Genomic DNA, 13,049 nt, shown 5'->3' with positions numbered 1-13,049 from the left:
CATTAAGTAAACATTTTGTCAGCAGTAACTCAAGTTTTGTAGGCTAAGCATTCAAAAGAGGTAAAAAGACATTTCTTGGAGCAGATTCCAGCATTAGCACTGAATGCTTAAGACCTAAAGCAGCAACGTTTGAGCGGGAATTAAAACAAATGAACAACAAAAACCAAACCAAACACTGCCACCAACACACACACCAAAAGTTAACACTAAAACCCCACAATATCCAAACTTAATAAATACATATGGACACAAGCAGTGAGGCTGCTGGCTCACCAAAGACAGAATATCATGAAGGAGATGAAATATTTGCTCCTCCAGGTAAAAGCAGCCGTAATAACTGTCATCTTGTTGCACTTGGCAGCTACAAACTGTAAGTCCTTTTCCAGCAATCCCCAATCACTTGATTAGGCATTTAGGACCATACTCAACACCAGCTTCATTCCACACAGCTGGTGCTGGTGGTATTTTTGTCTAGGCTTTGTTTGTTCAGGGCTTTTTTGTTGGGTTTGTGGTTGTTTTGTTGGTTTGGGTTGTTTTGGGATTTTTTCTGGTGTGTTTTGGTTGTGGTCGGTTGTTATATTGGGGGAGGGGGGCAGCGGGGAGGTGTTTGTTTTTGTTTTGTTTTCAATCAGAGTCAGCCAGCACTTAGTGAAGCTTTGACTTCATGGATGGCAACAGAGAACGAGTTGTTCCTTGTGCACCTCACAGGCACTCTCCAGCTTCAATCCAGACCTGGGTTTTCACCTTTCCAAAAGCCCCGCTTAGTTTTTGCTGAAGTGAAATTGAAAGATAACTCAAGATCCAGGTGTGATTTTTATCCAAACCGCTGAGCACCAGGAGAAAGAACAGAGGAGGATCTGAGAAGCCCATTCAGGAATTAACCCTGTTGAGGTGAGGGAGTGTCAAGGGAGCCAGAGGGGTTCCTTCATGCTGAAGCTGCTGCCTCCCCTTCTAAGCTGCTAATTTCCCACACAATCAAACCATCAGGTCCTTTGGATACAGAACCCAAAACCATCAGAGCCAAAACAGACAGACTGCTATTTTCTGGACATCTAAATTCAGATTACTTCAATGTCTCCAGGGTGATTTCTTTTGCAAGGGGTGTCTGTCTGCTACAAAAATCAACCTGAATGAAATTATTTCCAACAGACCCATGAAGAGGTAACAAATTGTCATTGTTTTCTTACGCTTTGGATTCAAGTCTGCCTGCAAGATGTAAACCTACAAGCTAAAACAGCTGCCTCCTCTCTTGTTACAACCTCCCTCCATTAACCACTTTCCCTGCCTCATGATTTTGCTTGCCCTTGAAAGCCGGTCAACTGCATAAATAAGTATGCAAAAAATTAAGACACTAGGGAAAAGAACTATTAAAGTAATGGAGCCAGTTTACCCATTCCTCCATGTTTTTGTAATTCATTTAGAAAAAAGCATCTCAGCTGCTTGTCCTTGAAAACCCCAGGAAGCTCTCTGCAACTTGACATATTTAAATGGTTTCTCTGGTCATTGACTCTTTTCCTTAGCACTTCAACTGAATGTCTCAAAATAATGGAGTAAAGCAGGGTCCACCACCATGTATGTGGCCCAGCATACAACCATGTCTCCCTTTCATTGCTCACCCTCAGGCCAGCAGATGAACTCAGTGCAACTGAGACAACAGTAGCCTAAAGGGCACCGAACCTTCAGTTACAATAACTTCCACTCATTTGAAACAGCTACACCATGAGAACTCAAGGCTGTCAAAGGAAACATGTTTTGGTGGGGAATAATCAGGAAACTGCAAAATGGAGTAGAAGCACATGGCTTCTGTGTGCCTCCACCTGCACCTCAGAGGTGACTCAAGGCCTTGTTCTATGGCCAAATATTTCTCAAATCAATAAAGTTTACACAATTAGAGACAACAATGCCAGCAGACTACAATTAGAGCTTGCATGCAGCCCGCAAGTGGAGTCGGATACTTCTAAGACTGCTGAAAAACTGCTTTAAGTACTTCTAAGTATCTCTTGGAACTCAGCAAACGCTGTTTTCTTAAAAGCAATCTTGAGTCTTACTTCTCTCTCCAAAATGCACCATCCTTCCAGTTCACTTTTCTGCCTACTTTTGGTGTATTCTCCTTCAATCCTCTATTTTTCCTTCAAACACTATTACCCATGAATGTCAGTCACATACACACAAAATGAACAGTTTAGCAAAAACAGAATCAGAGCATAGGCCACTGCCACAAAACTTTTAGTCTGTCACAATTTCATTCAAGTTTGGGTCAAGGTCTTTCCTGTGCCCCCTGAAATTCTCAGACATCTCTCAAGCAGGAGGCTAAATAAGCTGGATGCTAAACATACTATGAACAATTTAAACACCATTTTTATTGTTGAAAAAGTAAACGAAGGTTTCTTTCTTGCATGCAGAAAGGAAAACTTGTTATAACTCAACATGCTTTAAGTGCTTTCCAGTCAAAAACACTTAAAAAAAATCACTACCAAAGTAGGTCACCTTTCTTGGTAATATGATCAAGGAAAAAACCACTTTGGCTTGGGTTTACCCACTGTTTTTTCCACATATTAGTCCAGATACAAGCCAACGGTTGAACTATCTTCAGTGAACACACAACAGTAGTGCCATTATCGTAGCTCTGCTTTTCCACGCATGGAAGAAAATATAATTAACACGGCTCCAGTTAATTTTACTATTAAGAGCCCAGTGGGGAACAGTGCAAGTGACAAGAACCCAGTGCTGCCACAATTTATGTGACATTTTGTGCAAGTTATTGAATGAGCTAACTTGTACATAGCTACAAGCCCATGTTTAACAGAATTGTGTGGATTTACTGATGGAGAAAGGCATCTAATTATAGCATCTGTGAATGCAATATTCCCTTTATCTGGGGCACCACCAAAACAGCTCCTGCAGCCATGGTTATACCAGCAAGCAGAGAATTGTGCTTGCAAATACAGAGGCTGTTCAACAGGCTCCATGGCCCTCCAATTCCAGGTCTCCTTGCTAAAACTGCCAAGTAGTGCAAGACATAAAGAAAAAAAAAGTGAAATGGTAACAGAGCCAGAGAGGAAAATTCTTAATATGCAATGGCCACCAAACCTATTTGCATCAAATGAGGGAAAAGTACAACTGAAAATAACTGGCAGAGGACAAGAACAGAAGTGACACCTACAGCACTATACTCTGGGAAGACTGGTACACAAAACCATTTCCATCTAGAGTTTAAAAATATAACCACAGAACCATTTCTATTTGACTTCAGTCTCACAGAACCCCATTTTTACAAAACTAAAATATGAACAAAATTGGAGGTGATCTGCCTTCTCTCGCAATCAAGAAATCAGCCTGAAAAATTCATTAATGTGCTCCCTGATTAAAGTTCTTCTTCCAACCTATGCCACTCATGCTGCCACTGAAGCATTTTAGGAAAACACATAAAAAATTTCATTGTTTCTTCTTGTGCATGCTACAAATATGTAGCACTTTACCTTCAAAGGCACCAAATTATTGGTCCAAAGCACAGTTTCTAAACACTTTAGTGGAAGGTCACATTAGCAAGCTCTGTTAACAAAGAAAAGCTAAGTAGGGAGATATTGTATTTAAATGACCACCTTTGCCCACTATTTCCCCCCTGCCAAAGACATGTAGCCTTTGAACTAAAACACTGAACATACTCAAGAATGAGTATACAATTCCTTGTTAAGCAGACCTGTCCACTTCAGTGTCTGGTTAACCAGTTACTTTTCATTTTCTACAGTTCATTTAACTTCAGAGAGACAAGGAAAAAGAAAATACAGGACAACAACAGCAATGATAAAGAAAAAAGGATGGAAGTAATTGCTTCCCCTTGAACATGGAATGACAGCTCCTCATGAAAAAAAAAAAAAAAAAAAGCATGCTTCAAAGTGTCTTAGGGTGGAAAACATGAGGTTTTAAACGGAAAACCATATTTGCATATTTTCATGGTCCTGCACATTTAATTCTATTTATTGACATGAATCCTCCCCCTCAAAGAAGTTCATAATCCTCTGAAGTGGTATTTTATTAATCAGGCCAGAATAAGGGTCTAGCACAAGTTACAATAAAAACAAAAAGGCTTTGTGTGCATTTCATCCACTTGCATCTAAAATCTTTTCTCTTCCATCTCAATATTAGGCTTCAAGACTGCATGTGAAATACACAGAAGCTGCCTCCTGGAATGAGTCAGGCTGGTAGCTCTTTACTACTTCACTACTTCATTTTGTTTTGATAAAGGAAACAATCCTATGGCTACAATAACAGTTTAGGCAGAAAGATAACACTCATATTCAGCATCCTGCCCAAAACAACACGCAAAAGTAAATTAAAAAATATAGTGAAAATACTTTAATACCATAACTTAAAATGCTGACAACAACAAATACACAAATAATGACATGAAAAAGATGCTGGGGGAATAAAAGAGAACTGTTTCCAAAAATGCAAAGCACTAAGTGCTACAGCCAGAATAGCAGAATCTTACCCTCTAGCTGAACCTTCCCTTTTTATCTCTGTATTCTAAATTTGTACTGGTTCCTTTGCTAAAAATACACTTTGAAGTTTTCATAACTATTGGTCCTAGCTCATCTTTCTTCTGCTTCTGAGAACAGCTAAAGTAATAGATCACTGTAATTAGACTCTGATGGGTGCAAGAGACAGTTTGTTTCAGTTAGAAACAGGAACAAAGATGAGTCAGAGACGAAAGAAAACTCCATAAATTTAGTAAGAAAACTGTTTCTGAATATGGAGAAAACTACAAAAAAATAAAGATAACTATATGTTTATCACCAAAATATCTTACTGCAAAGAGGGATACAACACACAAGAGCTAAGGCCACCTTTTCCAAGACCAGAAAGGCAGATTTGTATGTGTAAAATGCAAACAGGAATTATTCTGTGCATGCATTATTTGAATGGAAAGATTTAAGGCATATGGGATATATAAGAACATATATCATACAGATATATATTCTTAGAACATACATAATGGAGATATATATATATATCTCCTATATTAGGCTAAACTTCTAGCCAGGAAAAATATAAAGATTATTTTTTAATCTTCTTTACTTCCAAGGCATGCCTGTATGTGTACATATATATGTGCGTGTATATATCTAGAAAAAGAAACAAGAAAATAGTTATTTGAGGGTTTAACTACCTACCACATGAAATGCATTTCCCTATTTGTAACTTTGCACACCACCTATTAAGCTGAATCTTTAACCTCAGCTGAGTCCTAACTATTACTGCAAAACAAATGATAGAAAGAAACAACAAACCCATTTGTGTGTGCGCCAGTACTATTCTCAGCTTCATAAGGCCTTCTCCCTGCCTGACATTTATCCCATAGAGCACTCTTGCAGAGCAATTCCATCTCTCCTATCTCATTTTGTTTTGCTCAGCTAAATAAGCCACCTGTTTCAGTCCATCCTGTGTAACCAGGTAATGTTTTCTGAAGACACGAGATGACACCAGAGAAGACATACACCCAGACCAAGATGAGGCCAGATCACCAGCCCTCTACGTAATATTATTGACACCTATCACTCCCCCAGAAATATTTCTCCAAGACACCATAATAACATTTGTGGTTTTCATTGGTATAGTACAATACTAGACCATGACTGTCCTACAACTTACCAGCATACTCAGGTTTCTCTGCTGCTTCTACCCAACAGATCGATTGCACACAGCCATTCCCATCTCTGCCCCCCATTGAACAGCCTCTCTCTCTGTTGGATTCAATTTAATGCCACTATTGTGATTACCCAAGATTTTGCTACATGACATATAGAAAGGAGAATTCTTGAATATTACACTTGTTATTAAAGGTAATGTCAAGAAGGAATCTCCTAGAAAAAAACCACCTACTGCTGCAGCCACAGTTTAACAAGCAGCCCATCTTGCACACAGGCGTTTCCCCTTCCCCATGTACCACCCACTGCAGTTGTGACTCGCTGAATCAACTGGATGAAGAAATTAGCAAAGTTTCAAGAAATGGTCAACTTCTGTTTACAGCAAAGGCACATGAGTATCTGTGGTGATAAATATACTGAAACCCACTTTTCACTGTGCAATACAAAAGTGCAGAGTTAAAGCTGCCCTGCTACCTAACCTGTATGTTAACACATCTTGGTAACCAGATAGGTTTAAATTTGTTTTCCAACGCTAACAATGCTAGCTTGTGCATTACTTATCAAAAACTGTGCATGTTTCAGTTCCTGAAGTACTGATATGTATGCTCAAATTCAGGCCTTGAAATGGCGTAATCTCCAACGAAGGAACAGAAAAATCTTTGGGTAAAATTTGAAGACTGTAGGTCTGCAGTGTTATCAACCTTGCATTATCATTATAATTTTAAATTAAAGAACCAATTACAAAACAGAAGCAATTACATACAAAAATAAGGTTAAATGCAGCAGAATCCTAAAATATAATTCAAGAGACAAATGAAAAGAATGCCAAAAGTATTCAACGGTTCAAATGCATTTTAGGATCTCCTACCTCTCACTAGAAAAGCATAAAACCTTGAAAGGGTTAGGAAACCTCAAAAACAGATGCAGACTGCTTTCATTTAATAAAGTATAACAGTGGCATGCATAGAAACCATCTCTTTTTAACATACTGCATCTTTTTCTTTCTTTGCAACAAGTCATTATTTGGACTCCACCCTTACTGGTTTTGTCTGCTTTTGACTGCTTGGACAGCATCCTGTTGAGATTTTCATGTGCTATTTAGCACAAATTAAGAGCAATCAAATAGTAGTCTCAGTCTTTTGACTAGCTCCCAATACCAGCTTTTTTTTTTTTTTTTTAATTTGAACTGCTAATTTTAACAACAGCTTCTTCCCTCCTATCTTTGTGCTTTGTGGTCCACACATTTTTTGCATGCATACATCTATCTTCACAATCGCTTATTCTCCCATTTCTCATCGCATCACCATGTCAGATCAGGTCTGACAGCAAGACTCCAGCTATTTTCCACAACTTGAACTCTGGAATCTGCCTGGAGAAATGTTGCTAACGTAAGGCTGCATTTTTTTGTTGTTGTTTTAAAAGATAATTCCGATCTTAAACCGGCATTTAAAAAAAGAGTCAGGCTGCCAAGTACTGAAGGTAGCAAACAGCTCAGATTTTTCTGAAAGCATCTTGTGGCAGCTGCAAGTTTGTATTACATTTACTTAGAACAGTAATTGCCTTTGGAAATTAGATTTTCCTGCTTGTTTAAAAGATTTACGATGAGTAACCATAAAAATTCAAAATTTAACTCACTAAGTGCTGATGTTAGCAAGCAGATATAGAAGATACATGCAGCAAAATTAAGCAGAGATGGAAACGCACCATCAGATAATGCAGGTCATTTATTTTACGATACCCTCTGATATCCTTCAGAGCATCCATGCTCACAGTGATTCTAAACATACAAACAGTACAGTTTGCGAACTCAACCCCATCCTAAGAGATCTCTCTCAGGAACAAGTACGTTTTGCTATCCAATCTATATTTTCATTTCTGTGTTTTCATCCTTCTTGGTATATTCCCCAGGTACTCCTAAACAATTCTTCCTTATTGGTGTTTTCAGTTCTTATTTAGTCAAGCCCTAAATATTTCCATTTTTCTTTCCTTTCAGTGACATGACAATTTTCCACCATCCTTTCTGTAAGCTGATTTGATTTGCCAAATGATTTGGATAACAGGTCACCTAATAGGTCTGGTGCCAGAAGTACCCAAGAACTGTTTGTCTTTTGATACAGTCTGCAGAAGATGAACTTTCAGACCTGTACTGTTGGAACAATGAGCCAAAGGGCCCCTGGGACATAGTAACCAGAACTTGGAAGCCAGAAGGGCAATCAAGAGTGGCTGGATTTCAAGGGAAAGTGACAGGCATTTAAAATCAATTGATATTTTCTGTTATTGTCTGCTTGGAGTGTATTTTTCTCCTCTTACTGGCTCTTTATTGCATTTTTTTTTCCTTCTGTGCTGCAGCACCCACACAGCACTCGCAGACTAAAGTGAAGATGGGGATGTCACTCACTTCCACAGAAGCCCTTGTGTATCAACATCACCTGCTCCAACAAAAAGGAGGGTAGCACATTTCAAACAGTCTTTTTTAAGCACCACATACCACTCTTCCAGAAGTAATCCCAACAAAAAAACTAAATAAGCAGCTTCTCCAGATGTGGCCAGACCAATTAAAGAAAAGATGGTTCCTATGTTTTACTCACAGAGCAGTATTTAATGGCAATACCATGTCTGCAGCACTCTCAAATTTTTCATTCAGTACACAAGATAAGTGACAGCACACCCTCAATGCGGCACTACCCACAGTCCTATAACCAGCCCAGGGCTAAGCACTGAGACATACAGGGGGATGAGAGAAATCACAGATCCTAGGAGTGGGGTGCAGCTTGCTTAATTATTGATGTCTACCATATGACATAAGTACCTGACAGCGAGGTGTTGAGGCCACCGTGATAGTCAACAGAGACCTAGTCAATACTGCTCATGTAGTTTAAGGTAAAATTCCTTTTAACAAATGTAGGGTGATGCAAATTATACCCTGAACATTACTTACCCTAATGAGGGACTCTGTACTACCAAACTGACACACAGATGTCTCTCAGAACAGCAGGGCAACAACGAGCATTTTGGCTTAAAAAAAATAACATGTCTCTGAATTTGATAAATATCAGTCCCCAAAAAGTTAAGCCCAAAGGTAGAAGAAACTAAGACTTACCTCATTGAGACCATCTGCTGTAGCAATCAAAGCAGTTAGAAACCATTTGCTTGCAATAGTCCATAGAGAATATCACAAACTAACTGGAGCCAAAATAAATTAGTTTATTTTGTTCTGCATGGCCAAAATCCATCCCACTTAGTTTCACCTACCTAAGTAAAGAGAATAGCCTGTTCTAGGTTTTTCTCCACTAACAAAACAGAGGTTTCTCCAAAGGGTCACTCAGCACCACCTAAGATCTGATTTGTCCTTCAGGTGTGTCTCTCTCTTGCTAGTGATGATAAAGAAAACCAGGCTACCACAACCACCCTCTTGGCTTACAAACCTCAAACAGACCTCAGGCAGTCTCAGTAAAGAAAGCATGAACAATTTGGGGTTGTACTCATAGGGCTTTCCTCCCTCAAAACCCACAAACAGGACAGCTATGACAAGCAACAGAACATTTGACACTTACAGCAGGAATTATTGGGCTTCCATTACTGAAGCCCACCCTTACTACTTCTCACTTCAAGGGATCAAAAATTGCATCTCAGGATCCCTGCTGTGAGAAGCAAACCTTTTATTTTACTGTGACACAACACCAACCCTGAACTGAATGATACACAGGCAGATTGTGTTCTCTATTCCAAGGAGTCCAGTGTAGTGTTTTTCTCATTCATTACCGGCAATCAAGCCATTTGAAAGGAAATAAGAGATGGAGAGCTAAACACACATTTGGAGAGAGGAAAGATAATCAAGAGAATAAGAGCCTTGTCTCAGATTTTGCATATGATTTCTCAACAATAAGGAACATATAATTCACGTGTAGTACATATAACTAATAAACAGTAAATTCAATTTAAAAAGTCAATTACCAATGGAAATTAACTCTGAATAAAAGGTAATATTAACCCTATTCATAAAAGCAACAAATCCCTCAAAAACAACAAAGAAACCACTACAGACATGCATTAGCTTAATGTAGATAATACAGAATACAGTATTATTGAACAATGCATGAGGCACGCTATTCTAAAAGATGACTATGTATTTTGACAGATGACTGTATTATGAAGGGCTGATAACACTGACATCTGAGGAACATCAGTAAGGAGAGATGAATCAAAAGATATGAGTCTGCTCCCTGTTGATACCACAGAACTTGCAAGCCTTATTCTACAGTGACAATCATGAAACAGAAAAGGCAAAGAAATGGAAAATTCCTTTAGTAGAAACGCCATAAGATGAACAGAAAGTGAGGTACGTTCAAATAAAATGTAGTGTTTTCAAGAAGAGGCAAGTGGATTCTCTGCCAAGTCAGAGGTTTAATGCCCTAATTCTAGATCATACAACCAGAAACTTATTTCATATCCGAAATCTGCTTCAACCTGCTGGTGTTGGACTTCTCAGCAAACAGGTTCTAGAAAGAGAATATGACTAAACAACTACTGCTACTTCCAAATTAGCAGCCGAAGTGTGTTCATAACACATTCAAAACAAACAAGCCTACACATTACCCAGAAAAGTTTCCCATGTTAACAATTCCAGTTTCCAAACCAAATACGCAACAACTAAACCAGAATCACAGTTATCAAAATGTAACACTAAATAACTTACGCTCTGTATGAAACCTAAATTATTGTCTCAGCATATGAAAGTCATCAAGATTGCAGTCACGTAAGCAGAAAACAGTATCATGTACACCCAACACATTCCAGTTATTTATAGCTATTTTGTAAAGTGTAAAAATAAGTGAAAATATAAATTTTAGCCAGGATCATACTACACAAGGAAACTTGATTTGAGCTAGGACTGTATCTCTTAACAGAACAGTAGCTTATTTGAACCATGCAAGAAGTCTTATTTTTGTCAGAATCATATAGCACTTTCACATGCTATGTAAGAAACATTTTCCAGGGTAAATAAACATTTACATGATTCCACTAAATTACAAAAAGACTCAATTTCATCGATAACAGACAGACCTACCCCAGAGTAAAAAACGATGCCTTAGCAAATGGATCAACAGATTCCTTTCCTTTGTCTTTTATACTACCTCCAAAGTATTTCAGAACAAGACATTTTATCATGGTCAAAGAATGTTCTTTGACATCATTCATTGCTGTTATTTTACCTTGGTCTAATTCGTTTTTCACTAAGACTTGAGAAGTTTCTCTTTTTTAATTTAAGCAATGCAATGGGAAGTAATAACAACTACCTGCAAAAAAATCAAACTGTAAATTATGCAACAACAAACATTACAAAAATAGAAAAATGTACTAAAAGATTGTTGTATGACAGCTGTTGCATGCTTAGTGTGATAAAACTTGGAAGGTATGTACATTTATTTTAGCTAGACTTTGTAAACGGAAATGGTTAGCTAAAGTCACATCACAATTATTCACAAGAAGTCAGAAATTTCAAAGTATTAGCTTGTCATTGATTATTTTATACTAACAAGGTTAAATGCTTCCACTGAACAGAATAAGACTTCCAAGTGCCAAATGCTTTAGTGTAGAACACCTGCTTTCCTGAAAACTATTTCAGATATGCATCCAAGCAGCCTGAAACATACCTTTGACATACAAAGGGGCATGGCATCCTTTTACAAGCCAATCACACAGGAACAGGTTTTTACGAACAGCTCCAAATCCTTACCTTTCTGTAGACAATCATATTTGGAGAGCTCTCCTCTGGGTCCACAGCTTCCACATTACTTGGATCAGTGGGTGCTTGGGCCATGGTTGCCTCTCGTTGCTCAGACTGCAAGGACAGGAGCAAAAGTCAGCATCAGCCCAGGCTGCAGGGGCACATGGTGAGGACAGACAACCACCTCCAAGGCAGGCAAACGAGGACGGTACAGAGGGAACCATGCTCCGGACTTCAGCCAGTGCAGGATTTTATCACACCGTGTCAGGCAGTTAAATGCTCTGAACTGACTTATCTAAAGCACGATGCCCCGAAAGAGCAAAGGCTGCCAAGATGCATACAGCTGTGGTTTGGGTCATCCCATGCACACATTTCTCCCCCAGTTCTGATCTTTTATCATAAGCCATCATTCAATAAAAATAAAAATTAAAAGAAAAACAAACAAACAAAACCAAAACAAAACAAAATCAAACAACAAAAAAAAAAACCCACAATACTTCACACAATTCCTTTCCTTGCTATAAAGCTTAGACCTTTCTAGGAGCTTTTGAGGTACCTTCAAATAAAAAGCCAAGGAAAATAAAAAGCTTGCTGTGAGACCAAGTGAAACCCCCTGGAACCAGCAGGTGCAGCAGACTGCCCAGCATGCTGCTGGTTGTCACCTGCAGACATTTGCCTTCTGGCTGTCCCCAACCCTGGGGCAGCACCGGGAGCTGGGGAGGCACCGCGCCTTGCTCAGAGTGAGCAGCTTCCCTCACCTCTGCTCATGATACAGCTGAGAAGAGGCAGCAGGACATAGGCAAACAACCGTGAACACTACTTTTTAACCCAAACTACCTTCTAAAAGCACGGAAGTGCTGCCTTATCTTCTTCTGGTCATGCCAGGCTTGAGGTAAAAATGTACGTTTAAAAAAAAAAAAAAAGTCACATTGCAGTGAGGACACTTTAAAACTCTAAGTCAAATGTTACATTTTAAATTTTCTCCCATCAGCACATTTGACAAGTTACATCTTAGATGAGATGCTGCTGTGGAGCCGTGTCATGACCTTTCCTAGCCTAAGAGGTAACACTGCCTCTTACAGACATTGGCATTAAAGCTGTTTGACAAGCTCAACTTCTTTAACATTGAAAGTATGGAAATTTCCCATCTCAATATATTTTATTAAAAATTGAGACAATAAAAAGCCTAAGTATGTTCACATATGCATAATCTATACATTCATTCCTGAAACAGTTCACCACTAAACCACCTCCCCTACTTAAGGAAGAAGATACCTTCCTAGTCCTTTCAGCATCTACTTTTCATGTTCTCACAGATGACATAGCGCCCTAGCATATAATACACAGATCCAATTACATGTATAATACAGCCCCAAGCCATTCCAGCTGCCAGTTACCAGCTCCCAAGGATCAGTCAAGTGCCAGAATGAGAGAAGCTCAGACTATTTCTCAGCTCTGTCCTGTTTCAGCAGTGAAAAGGCTATTGCTGTAACATGGCATCCTTCACTGGAGCCAGAAGCAGCTGAGATATCCCTTTAAGCAAGAGATAATAGAGACTAAAGATAAATCTACATCAGTCCAGACTCCTTCACTACTTTCTTTTATAAAGTGCTCATGCACACACACAAATGTGGACAAAAATGAATATGTATACGCACATAGCAATTTTGAAA

The 13,049-nt window shown here is 38.8% G+C and overlaps 1 protein-coding gene across 5 annotated transcripts in view; it reads right to left on the bottom strand.

Moving 5' to 3' along the window:
- The window catches only part of RGS6 (regulator of G protein signaling 6), a gene marked incomplete at both ends in the record, with an annotated part of 262,525 nt that extends 251,056 nt beyond the window's left edge, over positions 1–11,469 (bottom strand). For 3 of the 5 annotated variants that reach the window (XM_080345103.1, XM_080345104.1, XM_080345105.1), the window contains one exon: positions 11,386–11,421. In XM_080345103.1, coding sequence (XP_080201229.1) covers positions 11,386–11,403 — 18 coding nt within the window. Of the gene's footprint in view, positions 1–11,385 lie in introns of all 5 variants that reach the window. The other 2 variants (XM_080345101.1, XM_080345102.1) reach the window with 1 other exon arrangement.
- Positions 11,470–13,049: the final 1,580 nt, after the last annotated feature.

Source organism: Nesoenas mayeri (genome assembly GCF_963082525.1).
Source record: "Nesoenas mayeri genome assembly, chromosome: 5".
In the NCBI taxonomy this organism is placed as follows: Eukaryota; Metazoa; Chordata; class Aves; order Columbiformes; family Columbidae; genus Nesoenas; species Nesoenas mayeri.
This window is presented reverse-complemented; position numbering and strand designations above follow the sequence as displayed.